The sequence below is a fragment of the Heterodontus francisci genome, chromosome 31 (genome assembly GCF_036365525.1).
Source record: "Heterodontus francisci isolate sHetFra1 chromosome 31, sHetFra1.hap1, whole genome shotgun sequence".
Classification (NCBI taxonomy): domain Eukaryota; kingdom Metazoa; phylum Chordata; class Chondrichthyes; order Heterodontiformes; family Heterodontidae; genus Heterodontus; species Heterodontus francisci.
Genome location: NC_090401.1, coordinates 43,615,341 through 43,641,652, shown reverse-complemented (window position 1 = coordinate 43,641,652; position 26,312 = coordinate 43,615,341). Strand labels below are relative to the sequence as shown.

The window sequence follows — 26,312 nt, the reverse complement described above, 5'->3', positions numbered from 1 at the left end:
ACAATTGTAAGGGACCATTCTTTATGTACTGTAGTCTATTTCCCTTACATACAAACTGCTTCAAATTATTGGTATGGACACTAAGCCCAAGCAATAACTGCATAGCACATTTAACATAACAAAATGTTTCCACTACAGAAGGAAATTCAAATTTCCTTCGAATCCACCCAACACACTCGAATAAGCTCATTTCTATTTGTACATAACATGTGCAAATCAAACCCTATGAAGATGGTTGCAATAACCTAGTTCCATCAGTCAGTTTTATGTTGTCACTCATGTGGTCCACAGAAAACATTTTACTGAGGGTACAGTGCAATGAACTGTCAGTCCGTATTTGATCTGGGGTGATGTAGATTGTGATCAAATCAATTGTAAACAGGCGTTTCACCTGTGGTTGGAACTACCACAAAACCAAATGTGAATCAGATTGCAGTGCAAGGTATTGATGGAATCCTAGTTGGACACTGTGTGCAGTTTTAGTCACCTAATCATAGGAAGGAGATTATTGGTCTTGAAAGGAGGTGTGGTGGCTTGATAGGTATGCAACATAAACATTTCCAGGTATCCTGAAGAAAAGTTGAGAATTTTCTATGGAGAATAAGACTTGAAGTGGTCTAAACAAAGTTTTCAACAATGTAGGAAATTATCTTAACCTAAGTAAATCAGATACAACATTGGCATCTATCTGACAAAGTGGAAAATAGCCCAGGTATGCCCTACCGACAAAAAGCAGGACAAATCCAATCTAGCCAATTAGATTCCGCCAGGACCACTCTGCTCCAGACCTTATTACAGTCTTGGTCGAAACATGGACAAAAGAGTTAAATTCCAGAGGTGAGGGGAGAGTGACTGACCTTGACAACAAGGCAGCATTTGATCAAATGTTGCATCAAAGAGCCCTAGTAAAATTCAAGTCAATGAGAATTGCGGGGGGGATCTCTGCTGGTTGGTGTCATACCTAGCACACAGGAAGATGGTTGCAGTTGTTGGAGACCAATCGTCTCAACCCCAGGACATTGCTGCAGAAGATTCTTGGGGAAGTGTCCTAGGTTCAACCATTTTCAGCTGCTTTATCAATGGCCTTATGATCACCTTCCCTTGACATTCTATGGTATTACCATTATTGAATCCCTCTGCATCAACATCCTGGGGACCACCATTGACCAGAAAATTAAGCGGCCCAGCCACATAAATACTGTGGCTACAACAGCAGGTCAGAGGCTGGGAATTCTGGGGCAAGTAACTTATCGCCTGACTCCCCAAAGCCTTTCCACCATTTACAAGGCACAAGTCAGGAGTGCGATAGAATACTGTGCACTTGCCTGGAAGAGTGCGGGTTCAACAACACTCAAGAAGCTCAACACCCTCTGAGACAACACAGCCTGCTTGATTGGCACCTCATCCACTACCTTAAACATTCACCCCTTCCACCACCAGCACACTGTGTCTACTACAGCGTGTAACATCAACAAGATGCACCACAGCAACACCCCCAGGCATTTTCTACATCACCTTCCAAACCTGCAATCTCTGCCACCTCGAAGGACAAGGGCAACAGATGCATCCGAACACCACCACCTGCAAGTTCCCTTCCCAGTTGCACACCATCCTGACTTGGAACTATATCCCTGTTCGTCGTCATCATTGGGTCAAAATCCTGGAATTCCCTATCTAACAGCACTGTGGGTGCACCTTCACAACATGGACTGCAGCAGTTCAAGAAGGCAGCTCACCACCACCTTTTCAACGGCAATTAGATATGGTCAATAAATGCTGGCCTTGCCAGCAACAGCCACATCTGTGACTGAATAAGTAAAAACAAAAAAATGGACAAAGTTGACCCTGACAAATGGGTCACTGATGAAGGTATGGTGAAACTTTTTTGCGATAAATTACTAGAGAAGGCAACTGAAGTGGACCAGTGTAACTGGGCTAAGCAGACAATTGGGTGCGTTTCTGGAGAGAGACAGGATTGAGGAGCATGGTGAGATCTATCACAAAACATAGGCTGATTTGGCCCAACAGCCACCTCCTGCTTCTAAAAGTACTTCTATTCTCTGTCTTCCTAAGGGTCCTGATATGCGTCAGCTCCAGGGATTCTGTAAAGTTCAATGTGTCTATCAGCCGAATTTCCTTTCTTCAGTATTTCACAATATTGTTTGGTTTTTTCCTCTTTTATCTCCCTTAAGTCTTCATGTCGTCCACAATCTCTGGATGATAAAACATGCAGGTGACATTCTATCCGGCTTTTCTATCTCCGTTCATTTTATCTGCTAGAATGTTTAAAAAAACTAAAAGACACTTAAGTTTTGTTGCCAGTTATTGGTGAATACATTCAAAATGTTTTTGCATTGAAAATTTAGTTCAGGAATGGACCTATGCAATCTATGAAGCTATCTGGCCTCCATTTGGTACCGTGCTGGGTTTGCCTAAAGCTAGGATCTCAACTGCACTGCCAAATGTGACCGGGATCTATGTCGTCCTGCTCCATAATGTATAACAATGGAACCCAAAGTCTTGTCACTATATTCTTCCAGTACCCTGATGCAGTGGCCTATGGCAGTGACAGTGCAAGTCGATGTAACACTCGGGTGAAAAGCCTTCACTCTATTATAGTTTTCCTGTAGCTGTCAATGTATCACTCATATCAATAAGTAAAGAAGAATGCAAAAACTCAGGGTAAGTTTGTTAGGGGCCCAGCTTCAGTTTGCTGCAGGTGTCTGGTAACCACTTGGACCGTAAGAAGTGTGACTGTGTTTCGTTGAAAGGAACTCCATAAACTGTCTGTACAGTCCTCCTCCATCACACTGCCTCCTTCCAGGAGCCGCCATTAACCATCTGAAGGGGAAAGACACAGATTTTGCTTTAAATTGTTTTTTTATGAATGGGGATTGAGGAATCTCCTTATCCAGCAGATTTTATAAACTTTAGGAAGGTAAGTAAAGGATGTGTTCTGAATATCTGAAAGCATTAATGTGTAGATGTTGAGAGTGCCAGGCGGAAAGGCAGTTTAGTGAGCATTCTGGGATGAAGTGCTTACATTTACTCTTCATCCATTGTGTTGAAAGTTCCCACTTGTGGCAAATTAAACTATACAATCATATCTCGGCTGAAGTTATAATGTTGGTTGAACTATGCAAATTAACGTTCGGTTATGACTTGGGATTTTTCCAAGACTTTTTTTCTTATGTAAACGGCTCATCGATAGTTTCCACAAACAGACTGTATCCCTTAAAAACTCAAACCGGTTTGTTTCACTCCCTGCTGCACTGGGTGTACCTCAGATCTTGCTGTAAGTGTGCTGGAGAGAACACAGGAGGCAGGTAGAATGTGGAGAGTATTCACTGTGGTGGGCTGGTTTGTGCAGGTTAGACCACAGACCAGATTTATTTACAATTTAAAATGATGAATAAAAACAGGAACAAACCAAAATACTGTACAGTAAAATAGTGACTTACCACAAGGACAGTTGGGTGTATCCCACAATGCCTTTGGAAAGATTTGGGGCCTGACATTGCTTAGGGATTGCCCTGATATCCCACTGGTAGGAGCCTGGCAGACTCTTACAGAAGTGATATTAAGGACTGATTTTAGCCACTCACACCACAACAAAGATAGAGGGAGATGTGGAGAAGCCCAGTCTCTAGTAACTAGCGAGGGAGATATCCATGAAGTAGCAACTAGTCTTTACGCTGAAAAATCTGCTTTCTGTAGGGTTGTAGATTCAGTTTCATTGGGGTCTAAACATCCCCACCAGGCAATAGGAAGCAGATTTAACAGTTCATGGATGCCTGGCTCACAGATCCAAGTTAAAATCAGTTCAGTATATTAGGGCCTTCTGTCCTTTCTTAACACATGGAGCAGCTTGATCAACAGAGATAATGCTGATGGGAATCAGACCAACATTTCTAAACTGAATCCCTTAATGAAGATGCAGTCCCTTTGAACATTATTACATTTTTGGGTTATTTCTATCTTCTTACTATAGTCTTCTTTGGCTCTTGGATCACTCCACCAGACAAGTCCCAACTTCCTATATCTTCAGGAGCTTCTATTCCAGCCATGGGTTAACATTCAGTAATATGCCTAAGATAATGAAACCGAAAGCTCTGTCTTTTATTTTTAGCAGTTGGACTTATGCCTTCAAAGGATTTGCCTTCAATGCATAGAGTATCACACCTTCAAAACGCTGTTTTAAATTCAAAACTGTTAAATGAATATTGTTATGACCAAGACAGGAGTAATGCACTGTTAATTCAGCCCCACTTCTCCACAGGCCACAACATTTTAAAAAATGTTTCCATGTACTGAAACAGTCAATCAGATACACTATTTTCCCCAGAAGAGATCACATTAACCAGGTTTCTTTACTGAACAACAACATTAACTGTTTATTATGAAACATCATAACTAGTAATGAAGTAGAACAATATCACACAAATCAAATTTTTTAAAATCCAACATTAAATTTTAAAAGTCCCCTTTCTACCTTAACCAAATGTTAAAGTCCCTTTTTACCTTAGTCCCTTCACACTCACTCACACTCACTCACTCACTCTAATATATATATATATATATATATATATATATATACACACACACACACCGGTTAATGGAAAAAAGTAAAAAGGGATTTTTAGATCAGAGCTCTGTTACAGACAAAAAGCATTTGGGTTAACTGCGTGCTCGTTTTTTTGAAGGAAACAGCAGATGACATATGTTATTCCAAAGTAGCACACAGTCCAACCTCCGAGCACACGTAGACAAGTCACTAGAATCTTTAGGCAGCGTTGAGAATTATTTTTTAGCAGGCTTTCTTCAAATACAGGAAACGAGATGAATCAACACAGTGAACTTCACAGTCTTTTAGGTAACTGCGGGAAAGCGAGCTGGGTTGTAGTCTCCTGTTCTTCCTTTGAATTATCTCCTTCTGCAGCAGACTTGACTGTTATCATCTTCCAGAAGGTAAACCACATACATTGGCCGACAACCAGAAAGCTTGTTAGGTTTTATGCCCTTCCAGGTGCTCTCTGTTACTGCTGGACTTATCCAATCAAAGGGGCGCTTGTCACTTTTCTGCCCGTTGCCAGGGTTTCCCCTCCATCTCCAACCCGAGCCATCTGACAACCAGTAACACTGTTGCCAATCTGGCTCCCTCAGTGTCGTTGATGGCTTCGTTTTTTTAAAAAAAACCTGGTCCAATTTTATTCAGCTTAACCATAAATTCCTTAATTTTTTTTTAACAAAAAAGAATCACTTTCATAACAATGTATTTTAACAAAAGACAAACAAGTAATTGTCCAATAACAGGATTTCTACTGTAAATATTTATCTTTCACCTAACTCCAAGTGGAAAAAACAACAATGGGATAATAACTGCAAGCTCTAAACTAACCCTTTGTTTATAAGATGAGATGTTTTCTTTCTTCCCATCATGTGACTGTACCATCTTCAACTATTAGACATCGGTCATCTCTCTCTCTGTCTCTTCTCCCCCCCTCCCTCGCTCTTACACCGCCCCCCCCCACTCCCGTTTCATTTCATATTTCATTTCACATATTTCTTTTCATATCGTATTTCTTTCTCTGGAATCTCAATCTGACTCGCCATTTCAAACATTTCAGCGAGGGAGCGGAGCTTGACGCTTGGGTGAATACGTTGGCGTTGCATTGCTGTACACGCAAAGCGCATGCGCAGAGGCTGACCAGGCACGTTGCCCGAAGATGCACACGTCAAGCGATGACGTCACTGGCGCATGCGCTAACCAGTCCTGGCAAGTCGGACCGCAGCGCACGTGCAGAGAGCTTGAGCCCTTCTGCGCAAGTGCACACCTTGGCGCAGCCTGATGACGTCAGTGACTGGCTGCGTTGTCAGGAATCACTTCGGTCTGAAAAACAACCATTTACTATGCCTCACTGTTTTCTGTCCTAAAGCCAATTATTTATCCAATTAGACACTGACTCTATTAGACACTATTCCATGAGCCTCAATTTTGTTAACCGGCCTTTTATGTGGTACCTTATCAAATGCTTTCTTAAAATCCATATAAACAACATCACTGCATTCCCTTCATCAACTTTCTCTGTTACTTTTTTAAAAAATTCAATTAGATTAGACAAGCATGACCTGCCTTTTACAAATCTGTGCTGGCTATCCTTAATTAACTCGAACCTCTCTAAGTGTCTGTTGATTTTTTTTCTCCTAATTATTGTTTCTAAAACCTTACCCACCACTGAGGTTAAACTAGCTAGGATTATCCTTGCAGCTTTTCTTGAATAAGGGTGTCACATTTGCTGCTGTCCAATAACTTAGGCCCCTCCCCCATATCCAGGGAAGATTGGAAAATTTTTGCAAGCCCTTCCACTACCTCCATCCCCACTTCCTTTAGCATCCTGGGATGCAAGCCATCCGGACCAGGTGATTTATCTACCTTAAGCATAGCCAGCCTTTTTAGTAACTCCCCCCTCTCAATTTTTACCCTATCCATTGCCTCTACTCTCTCCACTTCTACCAATATTTTGTCAGATTCCACTTCCTTAATGAGTACTTTGTATCAGTATTCAATAAGTATATTAGCCGTTCCCTGCATTTCTAAGCATGTATTACCCTCTTTGTCCCTAATAGGCCTCACTCCACCTCTTACTACTTGCCTACTATTTGCATGCCAGTAGAAGATTTTTGGGTTCCCTTTTATGTTGACTGCCATTCTATTTTCATATTCTGTCTTTGCCTGGCTTATTTTCCTCTTCACCTCTCCTCTCGACTTATTGTATAAGGCCTGGTTCACTCTCAAAGAATTCACTTGACATGCATCATACACCCTCTTTACTTTTTGCTTCCTCATAATCTCTATCTCCCTCATCATCCTTGGAGCCCTGCTTTTGGCCCCCTTACCTTTCGTCCTTGTTGGACTGTACCTAGCCTATACCTGAAGCATCTCTTTGTTAAAGATAACCCATTGTTTGGATACAGCTCTTCCTGTCAGCCTTTGGTTCCATTCTACCCTCGTGTTGACATTAGCCCTCTTCCAGTCTAGACGTTCTAGCTTATTTCATTCCTTGCTTTACTGCATTATTAGTCTAAACCCTATGGTACTATGATCACTCTTGTGCAAATGCTCCCTGACAAACACTGGTCCACTTGGCTCACCTCATTTCCCTGCACCAGATCCAGCAATGCCTCCTTTCTAGTTGGGCTGAGAACATGCTGATCAAGGAAGTTCTTCTGAACACATTTCAGAAGTTCCTCCCCCTCCTTACCCTTTACTCTAACATTATCCCAATCAATATTTGGGTAAAGTCCCCCAATATCACCACCCTATAGTTCTTGCACATCTCTGTGATTTCCCTGCAGATTTGCTACACACACAGACACACAGACACACACACACACACACCACCCCCCCTATAGCATACCCCTAGTATTGTGATCATGTCCTTTGTTGCTTCTCAACTCTAACCAAATGGAGTCTGCCCTTACCACCTCAAGGACATCCTCCATTGCCAACACTGCAATGTTTTCCCTAATCAGGACTGCCATCCTACCTCCCTTTTTTCCTTCTCTATCTTTTCTGAACACTTTATATCTTTGTATATTAAATGCACAGTCACTGTTAAGCCACATTTCCATTATTGCCACTACATCATATTCCCATACATCTATTTGTGCTTGAAGCTCATCAACCTTATTCACCACACTTTGTGCATTTACACACATGCATCGTGATCCTGTCTTGGCATTCCTCGTAGTCCTTCTCAGTCCACTCCCATCTAACATCGAACTATTCCCTTCTGTAGCACTGTCTAACTCTCATGTTATGCACCTTATTCCTCTTTTCTACTTCAATATGATGATTCCCATCCCCTGACAATTTAGTTTAAACCACCCTCCCCCCTCCCCCCCAAACACACTAGTGAATCTCCCCATGAGGACATTGGTTCCATTGCTTTTGAATAGATGCCTTCTGCCCCAGAACTGGTCCCAATGTCCCAAGAATCTGAAGCCCTACCTCTTGCACCATGCATTAAGCCACACATTAATCCTCCCTATCTTCCTATTCTACTCTTGCTAGCGCATGGCAGTGGGGGTAATCCAGAGATTACTACCTTTGAGGTCCTACTCTTTAACTTCCTCCGTAACCTCTGAAAATCTGACCGTAGGACCTCAATTCCTGCTCTTGCTATGTCATTGGTCCTAACGTGTACCACAACTTCTGGCTCACTCCCTTCCCCCTAAGAATTTGAACTGCAGTTCTTTTTAACAGCTATGACTGTAATTAAAGGAACAACCAGAACACTCCAAAAAAAACTGGACAAAATACTTTTTAGTAAATAATTTGATGACAGTTGTGTTCTACCCTCAGGAGTTTCCTACATTTCAAGTGTACATCTTGGCATGTGATAATTACAACATTCCATCATCTTGGTATGATGGGGCAATGTTAATGAGGTAAACATACTCTGTCTGCATTCCCAGTACCATTGTACCAATTGATAGCCTAGTTCACAATGATTAAGGTATACAGTTTAACCTCTGTAAACATGCTTGAGATGTTAGTTGGCTGTGATTCAGATACGCAAATGTCAATTTTGCATAGGCACATTCTGATCCAGTCTAAAACACACTCAGGATTTTGCTGTGTAACCTTTTGGAAATTCGGGCCTACAATGTCCGTGCAGTTGTTTCAGTTTTCAGTACGAGCACTCTGATCTAAAGCCTGGCTACCCAACCCGAATCCCACCAAACCCTACATGTTGGGTTCGGGTTGGCTGTGGTTGGGTTTTGTTTTGTATTGTTTTCTTTTTAATCTACATTTTGACATGATTTTTTTTCTGCACTATAACATGTTTGATATTTTCAGGTCAGGCATGAAAAAAATTGAAGGACTCTGGTTCGGGTTGGGCCCGGATAGGGTTTTAATTTTATATCCGAGCCAGGCTTTACTCTGAGTTGGCTTACCACCATTTTTACAAGGCATACATACAAGATCTACACTGATAACAAGACAAAAGTTCCATTTTGTCTGTGATGTGTAACCCGGGGGTGGGGGGGGCATTGACAAGCCTAACTCATCATCACCTGAAACAAAAGTTAACTGAGTATTCCACAGCTCTTAGGACTGTAGAAAGGCAAATAAATTAGCCCAAAACAGTGTCGAGTGAAAATGGATCACAACAAAAATGAAGCTCAGAGAAAACACCTTTCCCAGTCTGACACAATCACACACTGATGGGAAAGATTTCATCTTGTTTGTACATGCTCAGTCTGGTAAGTGAGAATAATGTTTGCCTGTTTAACAGATATGTTCTATCCTAGCCTCCTCCTTCAGTGCCAACAATATTTAGTTAAGGACCTGAAGAACAGCTTGTGAAATGTTGGTAAACCAAAACCCAAATAAATCGGCAATACAGACATATTAATGCTGCCTGTTTCTTGCCAAGTTTACTGATGCTTATTTCACTCCTTCAAGAGATTAAGTAATTGAAGAGTGTCTACGATGGCATAATATGAGCAGGGTGAGCTGTCGCAAACTGTGAGGGGTGGGTGAGGGTGAGTCATCGAGCACCGTGAGGGGTGGATGAGGACAGGCTGTCTCACACTGCAAGGGGCAGGTGAGGGTGGGCTGTCTCGCACTGCGAGGGGAGGATGAAATTCTGAGGGAGCTTGAGAGGGTAGATGCTGAGTGGATGTTTCCCCTTGTGGGGGAATCTAGAACTAGGGGGCATAGCTTCAGAATAAGGGGTCGCCCATTTAAGATGGAGATCAGGATTGCTTCTCTGAGGGTCATGAATCTTTGAAATTCTTTACCCTAGAAAGCTGTGGAGGCTGAGTCATTGAATATATTCAAGGCTGGGGTAGACAAAGCTTTGAACTATAGGTGAGTGAAGGGTTATGGGGAACGGGCAGGAAAGTGGAGTTGAGGCCATGATCATATCAGCCAGGATCTGAAAGAATGGCGGAGTAGTTTCAGGGACCAAATGGCCTGGTCCTCCTTGTTCTTATGTCTTGCACTGCACAGAGTGGATGAGGGCTAGTTGTTGCACATTGCTACAGGTGGGTGAGGGTGAGTTGTTGAGCATTGTGCATTGATTGAGGGTAGGCTGTCATGCACTGCGGGGGTGGGTGAGGGCAGGCTGTTGGGTACAATGAGGGCAGGCTGACATGCACTGTGAGGGCAGGTAAGGGTGGCAGCTACCACTGGATACACTAGAGACTGAATTTTCTGTGTAGGTCTGTATGGCTCAGTAAGTTATCAGGCTGCGACTTGCCCATTGCGGAGTTGGGGGAGCTGATTGTCTTGTCGGTTTCTGATCTGCAAAATCATGTCTTGAGTTAGTCAGCACTCCCTGACTCAGACTCTGCCTGTTGCTCTGTTCCCTAGGCCTGGACAGCAGTGTGCAGAAATACCCGTTTGACCAATGGCAGGTGAATGGAGAGCAACTTCTGCGATTATCACAACAGGACCTGGAGGAGCTGGGCATGAAGCGGATAGGACACCAGGAGCTGATTCTGGAGGCAGTGGAGCTACTGTGTGCACTGGTAAGGAAAGGGCATTGCTTTGTGTGTCATGTGACTTATAACACAGGAAGAAGGTTGTGAACTGACTCCATTAATTTTGCTACCTGGGAATGTTATATGTTCATGTTGGTCAGTTACTGAATCCCTCAAGTTGCTTAGATTTAGCTCTGGGAGTGATAAGTCGTACCTCACGAGCAGTAATTCCTGACCGTGCTACTCTATCATGTTTCTTTATATTACAACAGATGCATTGGGCTAGTCTTCTCCTTTCCATAAGATTTAACTAAATGATGCAGAGAACCATTTATAAGTGATGGTGTAAAGAATTCGGAGTGCTTCAGTTATTGGATATAATCAATTGTTTCGGGATGTGGTCTACATTCTACTTGAGTGTAATCCACATTGAAATCCTCATCCTGCCTTTGTCATTTGCAGATTTGATTTGGCCCAGTTCCCCTAAACTGCCCAACTACTTATATCCTGTCCCACTTTAGTATTATCGGCAAACTTTGTGAGTTTTATTATTAATTTCTCCCTTCATTTTTAATCTTCAATCATTAATATACATCAAACACAACAGTGGCCCTAGAATCAATCCCCTACAGCACCTCGCTAGTCACCTCTTTCCATTATAGCACAGTAACAATTATTGGCAGGTGCATAGCATTGGTTCATATGTGTTGATATCTTTATAAATTTAATAACCCTGAATCCTGTTTTCTGACAGTAACTTCTTCTTCAGTCCCTTCTTGAACCCTGACTTAGTTTCTTGTTGATCTGCCCTTGTCTTCTGGACAGAAAAGTCACAGGGTAGCTCACCACACATCACAGCTTTGTTATCTTACTGGTAACATTTATTGTTACAAATATAAGTTTCTGCTGCTCCCTTTACATCCCCTGACTCAACCAGTTAGTTATCTACTTCAAAAGCTCCCCTTCTATTAAATGCCTTTCTACCATCTAAAGTAATGTACCATGTAAAAAGCCTTGCTAAAGCCTAGGACTTAAACCTGCTGAGTGACCTTGTCAACTAGCTCTGTTATAGCCACAAGGAAGTCTAATAAATTTATGAAACAAGATCTACGTATTGTAAAGCTAAGCTGACTTTATACTATATTTCTTCTGATGCCTCGCTTTTCTCTCTTCCAGGATGTTTTCAAGATATAAATAAATCTTTAATTTTTTTGTGGTCCGAAAACTATTAATTCCATTTTGTGAGGTTTTCTATTGACTGCAGTTTGTTGTACTATGGTGAAAAAGTGCCTCCCTCCAAAACAAACCTGTAAAGAACAGAAATTAACAGTGCAGGGAACACCAGAGCCGAGAGATAGTGTGGGTAGAACACTGTCTGTATGTCTACTGTACTTGTTGTACATTGATTATTGACTGACTGGGCTTGAATACAACCCAGAGGCTGCTACTAGAAATCAGTTACTGACTGCCTTAACCAGGCAGCTCGTGGTGTATGATTTCACTGTACAAAGTAGCCCTCAAATTGGCAAAGTCTCTCCTACCTGACATCCTAGCTTCCATCACCAGACATGTCCTCTTGGAATCACAATGATCCTAAAGAGATGCTTCTTTTCCTGCCCACTCAAAGAGGATAGTCACTAGTTGGTTTACTCACTCCAGAAATAAGAAAACTTCCACAGCTAGGCCCTAATCTCTAATTCTGTCCTGGATAATAGTTTTGGAATTAAGCTTATCAGAACTCTGTTAGTGATTGATGGAAGCAAATGGTTTGGAACTGTTCATTTTCATTCAGTCGCCATTATTTCTGGTCTGCTACCATTAGCAGCCAGAAGAATATGGGATATAAAATCTCAAATGAAGGTGGACTGTCAAGATATATTGCAGTGACTCCTTGATTGCTGATTACAGGTTGCCTAGTACCCATGTTGCTTGTGTTATGTGCAGGCAATGTGGTTTAGCTTTGCGATGCTCACTTTCTGCTCATCACTCCAGTGTATTGTGGTCTAATACAAGGATTTGCAGCATCTAAAAGTGCAATAAATTATGTGGTTTGTACATGGATTTTGCAGATGTGAATTAGCCTTGGGTCTGTATCTGGACCTTTGTTCCTGGCCATTGAGATTGCTGCCATTGTTTGTTTCTTTCTGAATGATCTCGTCTTCACTTTCAGACCTATGACCTAGAGACAGAGAATCTGAAGATTCTGATGGAGAAGCTGAGAGCTGTCTCTGGATCCCTTCAGTCCTTCATCATCAGTCGGAGGAAGGTCAGCCCAGGTCCACAAAGACCTTCTGGCGACCTCCTCACTTCTGTCATAGATCTTCTTCAAACCACCAAAGCTATCTTTTCCTGGCTAAACAGGTACTTGGACAAACTAATACTGAAAATTATCTCTATTTGTCGGAAGGGTCTGTCAGGAAATTGCCAGCCTTCTGCCCAATCCTTCTTCCTTGATGTCATTAACTGTCAGACATTAAAACTTATGTTTACATAAGGATATTATGCTCAATGACAACTTGGATTTCCATAGCATCCTTGCGAACAGAGAGGCTTTCACTGTGCAGTTTATGGGGGACTGAACAAAGCGTCAATGCTGAGCAGGACATCAGCAAAATGCATTTATACCAGGTGTCTTTAACATAAAGAAGATGCTTCAATGAAGGAATAAACCAAATGCTGACCCTTAGTGGGAGGATTAGGAGAGGGAAAGGGATATTGATAGGTTAAGTGAGTGGGCAAATATGGCAGATGGAGTATAATGTGGGAAAATGTGAAGTTGTCCACTTTGGCAGGAAAGATAGAAAAGCAGTATATTATTTAAATGGAGAAAGATTGCAGAACTTCGCAGTACAGAGGGATCTGGGTGTCCTGGTACATGAATCACAAAAAGTCAGTATGCAGGTATAGAAAGTGATTAGGAAGGCAAATGGAATGTTGTCATTTATTGCAAGGGGAATGGAATATAAAAGTAGGGAAGTTCTGCTACAGTTGTACAGGGCGTTGGTGAGACCACATCTGGAGTACTGTGTACAGTTTGGTCTCCTTACTTAAGAAAGGATATAATTGCATTAGAAGCAGTTCAGGGAAGGTTCACTTGACTGATTCCTGGAATGAAGGGGTTATCTAATGAAGAAAGGTTGGGCCTATATCCATTGGAGTTTAGAAGAATGAGAGGTGATCTTATTGAAACATGTAAGATCCTGAGGGGACATGACAAGGTGGTTGCAGAGAGGATGTTCTCCCTTCTGGGAGAGACTAGAACCAAGGACTTCCCATTTAAGACGGAGATGAGGAGAATTTTTTTTCTCCCAGAGGGTCATTAGTCTGTGGACTTCTCTTTCCCAGAGAGCAGTGGAGGCAGGGTCATTGAATATTTTTAAGGCTGAGCTAAGTAGATTCTTGATTGACAAGGGAGTCAAAGGTTATGGGGGTAGATAGGAAAGTAGAGTTGAGGCCACACTCAGATCAGCCATGATGTTATCAAATGGTGGAGCAGGCTCAAGGGGCTGAATGGTCTACTCCTGCTCCTAATTCGTATGTTCATAGGTGGCTCATAATGATGGTTGAAGAAATGGGCTTTAAGAAAGTTTTTAAAAGTTGTGGGTGGGGTTGGGTGCGGTGGTGGTTGGGGGTGGGGGGTGGGGGGTGGGGTGGTTGGTGTCGTGGGGACAGAGAGGTTTAGGAGGAGGGACTTCCAGAGAGTATGTTCAAGGGGCTACTGTTTCATTATCAATGTTGGAATGAAAGGAATGGGTGCACAGGAGCAGAGGAGGGGATGTGAAAATGGAGGAACCTGCAGAGGTAGGGTGGAGCAAAGCCATGGATGGATTTGTGAATGAGATAGATGATTTTAAGCTTGATACATTGGTGGGGTGGGAGGCAGTGCTGATCAGTGAAAACCAGCATGATGTAAATGTGGCTTAGGGCAGTTAGGGTGCAATAGTGAAGTATTGGGTATGCTGATATCTGTGGAGGTTGAGAGTAAAATTGAATGAGTCTGCAGGTGTTTGCTTATCAGTTTTGGAGAATCTGAGGCCCTAAAGAAATTCTAACTGTGCTTCTTCTTTTCCAGGTACCCATTTATATGTATAATCAACTACTCTGCCATGAAAAAAGAGATCATCAGGTTATGTGTGGAGCTGGCAGAGATTATTCACAAGGTTTGTCAATGTACTAGGTCTGGTGTAATTCATAGAATTATATAGAATTTACAGCACAGAAACAAGCCATTTAGCTCAACAGGTCCTTGCTGGTGTTTCTGCTCCACTTGAGCTTTCATCTCACCCTACCAAAATATCCTCCTATTTCTTTCTCCCTAGTGTACTTATCTAGCTTCCCCTTAATTGTATCTGTGTGTGAAACACTGAGATTCTGATGATATGAGCAGGTACTACAAACTATAAGGGTTACTTTGCATTTCTATATCTTTTCCCTCTCCGCTCCTGAAAGTGCTAACATTTCCTGGGGTAAAGTTTTATGGTGGCAGCTCCCCCAATGGCCATATTAAAATCTGAGGTGGATTGTTGAGGGTTTCTGGTTATAGTGGTTGGTGAGTATCTGGCCTAGAGTTTGATGTGTTGAAGCCAATGGATTGCCCAATCATGGTTTGCAATGACTTTAATATTTTGCATTCTTTCCCCTTCAGACCCAGAAACAGCTCAAATGCTTTAAAAGGGTAGAGTTCTCCCTGGCAAGAAAGGTCATTAGTCCTACATGCCAGCCAACACTTCTTATTCTTCCAATTTTTGCCTCCTTTATATACAGCCTTGCATTACACCTTCAATGGCAGCACCTTCAGCCTTCTGGGCTCTTCTGTCCAGAGCTTTCTGATTCTTATATTTCCCATGTTCAAAACCAAACTTTTTTTGGCATTAAAGGAATTGAGGTGCATGGGGATAGGCTGGAAAATGGAGCTGAGGTAGAAGATCAGCCAATATCTTATTGAATAGTGGAGCCACTCAAGGCCTACTCTTGATCCCATTTCTTATGTTTTTATATTCAACCTCCCTTCCCCAAATAGTGCTCATTCTCTGCTCTGTGAAGTAACTGGATGGTTTGCTATGTTAAAAGTGTAATGTAAATGGCTTGTGTGCGTGGAAGTCGCTAAGAGATACTGAAGTCAAGAGAGGTAGGAGGTGTGGGAAGAGATTCGCAGTAAGTTTCCACAGGTTACTTCCCTCAAAAGATCTGCTTGCCTTTGTTCATGGTTGTGCTGTAATTTCATTGAATTGCAGGTTAGTTAAGGGTGAAAGACACACAAGAGGAGCTCTGGTGTGTAAACAGGCCAGTGATACAGTGCATGTGCGGCCAAGGCTGGGACACACAAATGCAGCTCCTCACCAGAAGTGCAGGATTGATGAATTTCTCCTACGGAATAAGGAATCAAGCTTCAGGGAGCGACAGGGCATGTTCCTCCAGCTGAGGTGTCTGCTGCAGTGAGGAGCCTGTAATCTGTTGATGCAACTGTACAGACTTCGCTAAAAGGGAGGCAGCAACGATGTGTGTGTGTGTGTTCTTTTTTATTCTTCCCTCCCCCACCTCCCCCCCCCCCCCCCCCCCCCCACCGCAATTCACAACCATATACTCTGCACTTGCTCAGAGAGGAGGTGGCATCATGAACACAGTTGCTACTACAAACATAGTCAGATGGAGACTGGGTGCTTGGCCGAATTTCCTTATGTTTCAGTGAATTACTTTATCTCCAGCTTTCTCTTTCCACCTCTCCCCCGACTGTTGCTGAGCTACTGTTTCACAGGTCCTAGACACCTTCTAGTACTCACCCAGGTGGCCATTCTTCATCCTTGAGTGACTATTTGACTATGGAGGGCATTACACCTGAGCCTGAACCTGTCTACAGCCAATGTCCAGAAAATTGCACATGCCAGCAGAGGCCACTGGATAGGAATCAGCAGCAATATCTCTCCCTAACTCTAAGGGGATTAGGAACAATATTTGTGTTCCTCCACACCTGTGATCACACATTGAGGGGAACGTGGGACCATTTATGTAGAACTTTAATAAAATGTATATTTGGAGCAGCAATCCTAGACATATAGAGAGGATGAGCCCATAGCACTCAATATTCCCATTTAATATCTTAACAGCGACTTGAACCCTGGAACCTCATATCTATGTCGATCTTAATAGACTGAAGTTTACTAACTGACCCCCTCAGCCTCCTGGCTGTGGCGTTGGTACTGAGTCCTGCAGTGCGGTTGCCTGACTAGTTGATGATCTATCATTGAAAGCTTAAGTTTGACATCTGTTTTGTTTAGGACAACAGCCAGACAGAGAAAGAAAATCGGATACTGAGCATCGTAAGTACAAATCAATTGCCTCCTTCCTCTTACACCATGATGAGCTTTCTGGCAAACTTCTGTTTCCAGAATCTGCCTTATCAAATGAATGTTAATTTCTGTGCTAGCCCTTGCTCATAATGTAGGCTGACATTGCAGTGTGGATGGTAGGACCCTAGGAGGTACAGAGGGTCAGAGGGACCTTGGTGTACTTGTCCATAGATCACTGAAGGCAGCAGCACAGGTAGATAATGTGGTTAGGAAGGCATATGGGATACTTGCCTTTATTAGCTGAGGCATAGAATATAAGAGCAGGGAGGTTATGATGGAGCTGTATAAAACACTAGTTAGGCCACAGCTGGAGTACTGTGTACAGTTCTGGTCGCCACACTATAGGAAGGATGTGATTGCACTGGAGAGAGTGCAGAGGAGATTCACCAAGATGTTGCCTGGGCTGGAGCATTTCAGCTATGAAGAGAGACTGGATAGGCTAAGGTTGTTTTCCTTAGAGCAGAGAAGGCTGAGAGGAGACCTGATAGAGGTATACAAAATTATGAGGGGCATAGATAGGGTAGATAGGAAGAAACTTTTTCCCTTAGTGGAGGTATCAATAACCAGGGGGCATAGATTTCAGGTAAGGGGCAGGAGGTTGAGGGGATTTGAGGAAAAATGTTTTCACCCAGAGGGTGGTTGAAATCTGGAACACACTGCCTGAAGGGGTGTTAGAGGCAGGAACCCTCACAACATTTAAGAAGTATTTAGATGAGCACTTGAAACGCCATAGCATACATGGCTACGGGCCAAGTGCTGGGATCAGAATAGATAGGTGCTTGATGGCTGGCATGGACACAATGGGCCGAAGGGCCTGTTTCTGTCCTGTATAATTCTATGACTCTATGAGAACTGAGGGAGTGCTGCTCTGTCAGAGGTGCCATCTTTCGGATGAGGTGTTAAACTGAGGCCCAATCAGCCTCCTCAGGTGAACATAAAAGATCCAATGGCACTATTCGGTGAAGAGCTGGGGAGTTCTCCCTGGTGTCCTGGCCAATATTTATGCCTCAACCAGCATCTCTAAAATAGATTATCCTGGTCAGTATTGTGTTGCTGTTTGTGGGAGCTTGCTGTGCACAATTTGGCTGCCACGTTTCCTACATTACAACAGTCCTTCATTTGCTCTAAAGAACATACTGAATTTGTAAAAGGCATTAAATAAATGTAAGTACTTTTTTTCATTTAAAAAAAATTTAAATCTGATTATTGAACGTAACACAAGCCTATTCAATATAGATCTATTATTACAATTCAACTTACACATATTTTCAGGAGGTTTTGACCTGTAAGCAATTGATGTACACCTCAGACATGGGTTTGGGACTGATGCTGCCTCCATGACATGCTAATAATTAGGCTGCGTTTGTTGACAATGCAACCACCAGGTGGTACAGTACTTGCACATGCACAAATGCAGCCTCATGCACTGAAATGTCACTGTCTGCGACATTTTTGGCAGCTGCCAGTAGTAAAGATGGCACTGCTCAATTTATCACAAAAATGAAAACAAATGAAACCCAAAGGCTACAATGGCTGCGATCACCGCCTCCATCCCATCCCCAACAGTACCCCGCTTCCTCCTGCCATCGCATTTCTCTTCACCGCTGCCTCCCACACCCGTCTGCTTGCTGCTTGCTCCCTGTCTCGCCACTTCTTCCCCCCTCGGCCACTCACTTCACCACCCCACCCTCCCAACCTGTGGGCCCTCGCTCCCGGCCTCACCGCTTCCTCCCGTCTGCTCTGCCTCTGCTCCCTCCCGCTTCTGCTCCCCGCTCCGTCCCACTCACAGTCTCCCTCCCTTCCCCATCTTGTCACTCTCTCTCTCCCCCGCTTCCCCTGTGCGGGGAAGAAAGGCGGCAATCGCGGGAGGGAGCACGGACCAGAAGCAGGAGGGAGCAGACGGGTGGAAGCGGTGAGGCCACGAGTGAGTGGTCCGAAAGTAGGTGGAGCAGTGAAGCGGGAAGAGAGTAGCCGAGGGAGGAGAAGTGTCAAGGCCGGGAGCGAGTGACTAACAGGTTGGGGGGGTGGGGGGTGGTGGTGAAGTGGAGAGTGAGTGACCGAGGGAGTAGAAGTGGTGAGGGCGGGAGCGAGTGGTGAGCAGATGTTGCGCGAATTAGTCTTGGCAAGCCAGGTTCTGGCGTAGAGTCAATTCTGAGAGATAGGATAAACTGTCACTTCGAAAGGCACAGATTAATCAGGGCTAGTCAGCATGGATTTATCAAGGGAAGATCTTGTCTTACTAACTTAATTGAATTTTTTGAGCAAGTAACAAGGAGGATTGATGAGGTTAGTGCAGTGGATATTGTCTACCTGGATTTTAGTAAGGCATTTGACAAGGTCCCACACGGCCGACTGGTCAGAAAAGTAAAAGCCTATGGGATACAGGGGAATGTGGCGAGTTGGATCCAAAATTAGCTCAGTAACAGGAAACAAAGGGTAATGGTCGATGGATGTTTTTACGAATGGAAAGTGGTTTGCAGTGGCATTCCTCAGGGCTCAGTGTTGGTCCCTTGCTGTTTGTGGTACATATTAATGATTTGGGCTTCAATGTGGGAGGCATGATAGGGAAATTTACAGATGACACAAAAATTGTCATGTAGTTGATAGTGAAGAGGCTAGCTGGAGACTCCAGAATGATATCAATGGTTTGGTTGAGTGGGCGGGTAAGTGACAAATGGAGTTCAATCCGGAGAAGTGTGAGGTAATGAATTTGGGGAGGGCAAACAAAGCAAAGGAATACACAATAAACGGGAGGATATTGAGAAGGGTAGAGGAAGTGAGAGACCTTGGAGTGCATGCCCAGAGGTCCCTGAAGGTGGCAGGACAGGTAGATAAAGTGAGGAAGAAGGCATATGGAATGCTTTCCTTTATTGACCAAGGTATAGAATACAAAAGCAGGGATGTAATGCTGGAATAAAATAAAAGCAAAATGCTGCAGATGTTGGAAATCTGAAATAAAACCAAAAAGTGCTGGAAATACTCAGCAGGTTTGGCACCATCTGTGGAGAGAAGCAAAGTTAACGTTTCAGGTCAGTGACCTTTCATCAGACATAATGCTGGAACTGTATAAAATGCTGGTTAGGCCACAGCTGGAGTATTGTGTATAGTTCTGGTCATCACATTACAGGAAGGACATAATTGCTCTGGAGAGAGTACAGAGGAGATTTACAAGAATGTTGCCAGGGCTTGTAAATTGCAGCTATGAGGAAAGATTGGATCAGCTTCAAACAGAGGACGCTGAGGGGTGACTTAATTGAGGTGTACAAAATTATGAGAGGCCTAGACAGACAGAAGGACCTGTTTCCCTTAGCAGAAGAGGTCAATTAGCGGAGGGCACAGATTTAAGGTGATTGGTAGAAGGATTAGAAGGGACATGAGGAAAAACCTTTTCACTCAGAGGGTGTCTGGAATTCACTGACCGGATCAGTGGTGGAGGCAGAAACCCTCAAATCATTTAAAAGGTACCTGGACCTGCACCTGAATTTCTGTAACCTGCAAGGCTACGGACCAGGTGCTGGAAGGTGGGATTAGATTGGGCGGCTAGTTTTTTCAGCTGGCGCAGACACAATGGGCTGAATGGCCTTTTTCTATGCCATAACTTTTGTATGGTTCTATGATTCTCATTAAATTATTTGGTCTGAATGTGGTTCTGCTTCGATTAAACTGCTTTGCAACTGTGAATGAGCCACAGAGAGCATACAGGAGCATAGTCATTTCTGTATCACATACATCGTAATCAGGACCAGCCAACTCTTTCTATTTCCAACATTTTCTGGTTTTACAACATTCAGTTCCTTGTTTTTATTTCTGATGTAACAGTTATCATAGAATCCTAGAAATTTATAGCACAGAAGGAGGCCATTCAGCCTAACATGCCTATGCTGGCTGTTTGAAAGAGCAAATCGTGCTTAGTCCCACATCCCTGCTTTTTGTCCGTAACCCTGTGAGTTCCTCATCCTCAAGTACCTGTCCAATTCAAAATTATTTATGGAACCAGCTTCTACCACCTTTGCAGGTCAGTTCCAGATCCCAACATTTGTCTGAGTGAAAAAATTTCTCCTCATCTCTCCTTTAGCTCTTTTGCAAATGTTGTGTGTTAATATTTATGACTGTATGGGGTAATTTTTTTTTAACTTGCCCTGGAGCATAAAACTAACATTACAGGACTGGTACCCATTCTAGAAACCACCTGAAACCAATGAAAAGAAAAATTCCGCAGTTTCTATAGCGAGCATGAACCACAACACTAGTTTTACACTCCAACATTAAGCTGAGAATTTCCTCATATATGTTCCTGTGTTTCATAAGATGTGTGCTGCTTCTTAAAGATCAGTGGAATTTGCCCCATTGAGGGGATAATTCCACAGCCTGGTTTTTAGTTTATTGTTTTTAAGATTCCCCTCCCCTACACGCTCTTACAGCTTAGTGGGACGGATTGATAACCCGGTCCCACTGTGAAGCTGCTTGCCAGGTGTGTAAAGGTGACTCTGGGAGCCTTGCCTGTGAGGGAAATATTTGCTTTTGCTTGTCACTTTCCCAACAATACAGGATGCATGATGATCAACCAGCACCCCGTCACTGTATCTGTCACACAGTTTAATATTAAAAACTTTAAAGTGCTGTTATTTTGCAAATTGCTTTCCACATTCTACCTGCTACAGGTAAGGCAATGTTTCTGGGTGCGTGGTTGGTTCTTTTTGGTCCCATCACTTATGAATTCTGTCTTGTTCAGTGCAGGGAACTCTCCAGTTTCTGTGAGAATATGGTAACGGGCAGCCCTGAGATGTTGGTGAACCAGTGTGCCTGCCTGGAAACTATACATCTACTCACCACCTCGCCAGGGCAGAGTCTGGTGAGTACTGCATGGTGTCCTGAGTTATATGGGAGATTATGGAGAGAATACTGGCTGTGGACTTATTTTTCCTTGAATGCCACGCTAATGGACTTTGTAGACTAAGGTTTGTAAAAACAATACTCTTCCCAATTCTTTTTCTGTTTGAGAAAGCCATATCTAATTTTTAACTCTTTGACCTAGAGTGATCATAACATCTCTGGAGTGTCTGACAGCATTTCATAAATGTTCATTTATACTAATATCTTAAGACGCCGTGACACTATGGGTGAAATTTTATGCTGTCTGCCGTGGCGGATTTGGTGGCTTGTAGGATGTTATAATTAGGTGGGAGGTTTTTTTCTAATTCCTGACGGCAGGATACTTCAGAGGAATTAAGCAGGTTTGCGGCGTTCTGGGGTTCCTCCAATGTGGTGGCGGATTGTGGCTTTGCATTCATTTATATAACATGAATATTCATTACCATATGTATAGTTACAATTTAGAATTAACAGCCAGTTTAAGTGAACGGCGAGCAATATTGCTGTGCCACCTGGTTCACAGTTGTTTCAATGTGGTGTGCAGCAGTCGGATTTGTGCAGTTGAGTCTCAAGTCTGTGCTCTTCTCGCTAACCCATCCGCTAAACTAACGGCAGCATTGAAATGGATGTTTGCCTCCAGGCTCGGCACCAGCAAGGGTGAATCTTCTCTGGATGATGGTGAAGGCATGGGCGGGGGCTACATGGAGGAGCAGGGGAGGGAAGGGTGGGGTGATAGGGTGCATCGAGAAGCAGGGGAGGATGGAGTGGAGCATCCAGGTTGTTGAATGGTTGATGGTGAGGATGCATGTTGTCAGCTGTAGGGGTGGTGGGTGGATTAGATCAGTACAGTGTGAAGATGTTTGGCAAGGGCTTAAAGGAAGGATGTGTGCTGTCAACGTCTAGGAGCTGTGGGGCAAATTGAGGGTACTGGCTAGCAGAGGGAATGGTCGCAGTCAATGGGGGCAAATAGATTCTGTAGGGGGGGAAAGGTCAAGACTAATGGGTGGGTATTTGACAACTTCATTTGGAGGGGAACGGGACTCGGCAACAATGGTCAGTTTGATGTGAGGAAGTTCAAGGGTAAGAGTTGGCATGTTGATAGTAACGGAAGTAGGAATGGGGGGGAGCGATGGCATGAATAAATTGATGATTAAGCGGTGCATGGTAATGGAGGGGAGGCTCAATGGAAAGGGTAACGGTAACATTGGTTGGGTCAAGGGTAATGGCTCAAGCTAGAAGGTTACAGGAAGAGGTTGGAAGGTGGGAAACTTGCCCCAAATTCCATGCACATCATTTTCTCCAACGATAATGGAAACCATGTGGACACTCAAGAGTGGGAGGAGGCAAACAACAGTGGGTGTACATTCTACCTGGCTGCAATTTGAAGGCAGATATAAAGGAGCTATTCGTTGCCTTGATGTTTGAGGTCAGTGTCAACAGAGGGCTGAATTGCCATGCTTTGCTTATTTATTGTTCAGAAAAGCCACAGCGACATGGGTCTCATACACCCAATTTGTCTAGTACCATGGGAAGAAGAGCAAAGGGAGAGACTAAGGGGTGCTGTTTTCCCTCAACTGATGATGCCTGAGTGCCAGCAACAGGCTGAACAAGAAAGTGATGATGCTCCGAATAATAACGTCGAGGAACAGCCTTATCAAAGACAGGCACTGGCACATCATCGCATCCTCAGGACAAGGACAAATTACCTTCAAATATCAGAGAGGCAATGCCAGAGACGCCTAAGGATGTCACATGAAATGGTCACAGAAATTTGTCGGAACCTGTGGCATGACCTGCACCTTCTCCAGTGCAATCACATCCTTCCTATAGCATGGTGACCAGAACTGTACACAGTACTCCAGTTGTGGCCTAACTAGAGTTTTTTACAGCTCCATCATAACCTCCCTGCTCTTCTATTCTATGCCTCGGCTAATAAAGGCATGTATCCCATATGCTTTCCTAACCATCTTATCTACCTGTGCTGCTGCCTTCAGTGATCTATGGACAAGTACACCAAGATCTCTCTGACCCTCTGTACTTCCTGGGGTCCTATCATCCATTGTATATTCCCTTGCCTTGTGAGTCCTCCCAAAATGCATCACCTCACACTTCTCAGGATTAAATTCCATTTGCCACTGCTCTGCCCATCTTACCCGCCCATCTATATTGTCCTGTAATCTAAGCCTTTCCTCCTCATTATTTACGACACCACCAATTTTCATGTCATCTGCACACTTACTGATCATACCTCTTATATTCACATCAAATCATTAATGTACACTACAAACAGCAAGGGTTCTAGCACCGATCCCTGCGGTACACCACTGGTCACAGGCTTCCAATCGTAAAAACAACCCTCGACCATCACCCTCTGCCTCCTGCCACTAAGCCATTTTTAGGTCCAATTTGCGAAATTGCCTTGTACCCATGGGCTCTTACCTTCTTGACCAATCTCCCATGCCAGACCTTATTAAAAGCCTTATTGAAATCCATGTAGACTACATCAACTGCTTTACCCTCATCTACACATCTACTCCCCTCCTCGAAAAATTCAATCAAATTTGTTAGACATGATCTCCCCCTGAAAAAACCATGCTGACTATCCTTGATTAATCCCTGTCTCTCCAAGTGGGGATTAATTCTGACCCTCAGAATTTTTTCCAATAGTTTCCCTACCGCTGATGTTAGACTCGCTGGCCTGTAATTACCTGGTTTATCCCTACTATCCTTCTTGAATAATGGTACCACATTTGGTGTCCTCCAGTCCTCTGGCACCTCTCCTATGGCCAGAGAGGATTTGAAAATTTGTGTCAGAGCCCCTGCAATCTCCTCCCTTTGCCTCACGTAGCAGCCTGGGATACATCTCATCTGGGCCTGATGATTTATCCACTTTTAAGCCTGCTAAAACTGTTAATACCTCCTCCCTTTCAATGCTAATTTTTTCAAGTATATCACAAACCCCCTCCCTGATCTCTACACCTACATTGTCCTTCTCCATAGTGAACACAGATGAAAAGTAATCATTTAAAACCTGACCTACGTCCTCTGACTCCACATACAGATTGCCACTTTGGTCCCTAATGGGCCCTAGTCTTTCCCTGGTTATCCTCTTGTTCTTAATATACTTATAAAATGCCGTGGGATTTTCCTTTATCTTGCCTGCCAGTGTTTTTTCATGCCCCCTCGTCGCTTTCTTAATTACTTTTTTAAGTACCCCCCCCTACACTTTCTATACTCCTCTAGGGCCTCCGCTGTTTTCAGCCCTCTGAATCTGCCATAAGCCTCCTTTTATTTTCTTTATCCAATCCTCTATATCTCTTGACATCCAGGGTTTCCTGGACTTGTTGGTCCTATCCTTATCTTTACGGGAACATGTTGTCCCTGAACTCTCACTATTTCCTTTTTGAATGACTCCCACTGGTCTGATGTAGACTTTCCTACAAGTCTGCGGCCTTTGGCGCCATCGCTGGGTTCCCTCGAGTGCAAGGGGTGATCAACTGTACTCATGTGGCCATTAGAGCTCCCTGGGACCAGCCTGCTGTCTTTGTCAATTGTAAAGACTTCCATTCTTGAAACGTGCAACTGGTTTGTGACCACAGGAGAAGAATCATGCATGGTTGCGCACATTTCCCAGGAAGCTGCCGTGACTCATACATTTTGAGGAACTCCCAGCTGCCAGCAGTTTTTGAGGAACCAGCCGAAGTGGATGGATGGATCCTGGGTGACCAGGATTACCCACTTTGTACATGGTTGATGACACCAGTATGTCATCCCCAAAGCGCCGCTGAAGAGTGGTGCAATGCTACAAAAACATCCACCAGAGTCATCATTGAACACACTATTGACATGATGAAAATGCAATTCCATTGCCGTGACCAGTCTGGAGGGGCTCTACAGGACGCGCCACAGAGGATGTCACGAATAACTCGTCTGCTGTGCCTTGCACAACCTTGCAATTAGATGTGGCAACATTTTGCAGGCGGAGAAATAAGAGGAACACCGGTCCTCCCCAGATGAGGATGACTATGAAGAGGGTGAGGAGGAGGACAACAATGACAACGATGCTGTATTCAGTGCTGTCGTCAATATGAGGGCCATGGAGAAACATGCAAGGGGCATCATGGGGAACCTAATTTATGCACATTTCAACCAACAATAAGCCACATCATCAAGGAATGTTGGGAGGAGAAACGTAACAATTCCCCACAGAAATTCCCATTTGCATGAGGTCTTTTCATCGCTGCAATCATAAAGCATTGCTGCACTTTCATGTGATTGGCATTTGAAATCATCTATGGGCTACGATGAATGCGACTACACACCACTGCAAGCAGCGTTAAATTATGACCGTAGAAAACAAAAGTAAGGCATGACAGTATTGGAAAAGTTAATAATCATCAGTAGGACAACAGCCATCACTGAAGAGTGAAATCTCCAATTCCAATGAGAAATGGACACTGGACATTTCATGAGATGCTTTGCAATCATCATTGCATTCCTGCCATAGGCCTCCAAAAAACATCTTTGTATCCATCAGTAACCAAGCAAAACATTACTGAGAGTGGATAAAATTTTACATGAAATAAAAATGTATCTTTT

At 43.6% G+C, this 26,312-nt stretch overlaps 1 protein-coding gene across 4 annotated transcripts in view; it reads left to right on the top strand.

Annotated features, from left to right (window-relative positions):
• cnksr1 (connector enhancer of kinase suppressor of Ras 1) overlaps window positions 1-26,312 on the top strand; it is a 90,314-nt gene that overhangs the window by 3,669 nt on the left and 60,333 nt on the right. For 3 of the 4 annotated variants that reach the window (XM_068011440.1, XM_068011442.1, XM_068011438.1), the window contains exons 2-6: window positions 10,385-10,542; window positions 12,665-12,855; window positions 14,567-14,654; window positions 16,770-16,811; window positions 21,574-21,693. In XM_068011440.1, the coding sequence (XP_067867541.1) occupies window positions 10,385-10,542; window positions 12,665-12,855; window positions 14,567-14,654; window positions 16,770-16,811; window positions 21,574-21,693 (599 nt within the window). The remainder of the gene's footprint in view (window positions 1-10,384; window positions 10,543-12,664; window positions 12,856-14,566; window positions 14,655-16,769; window positions 16,812-21,573; window positions 21,694-26,312) is intronic. The other variant, XM_068011441.1, reaches the window with a different exon arrangement.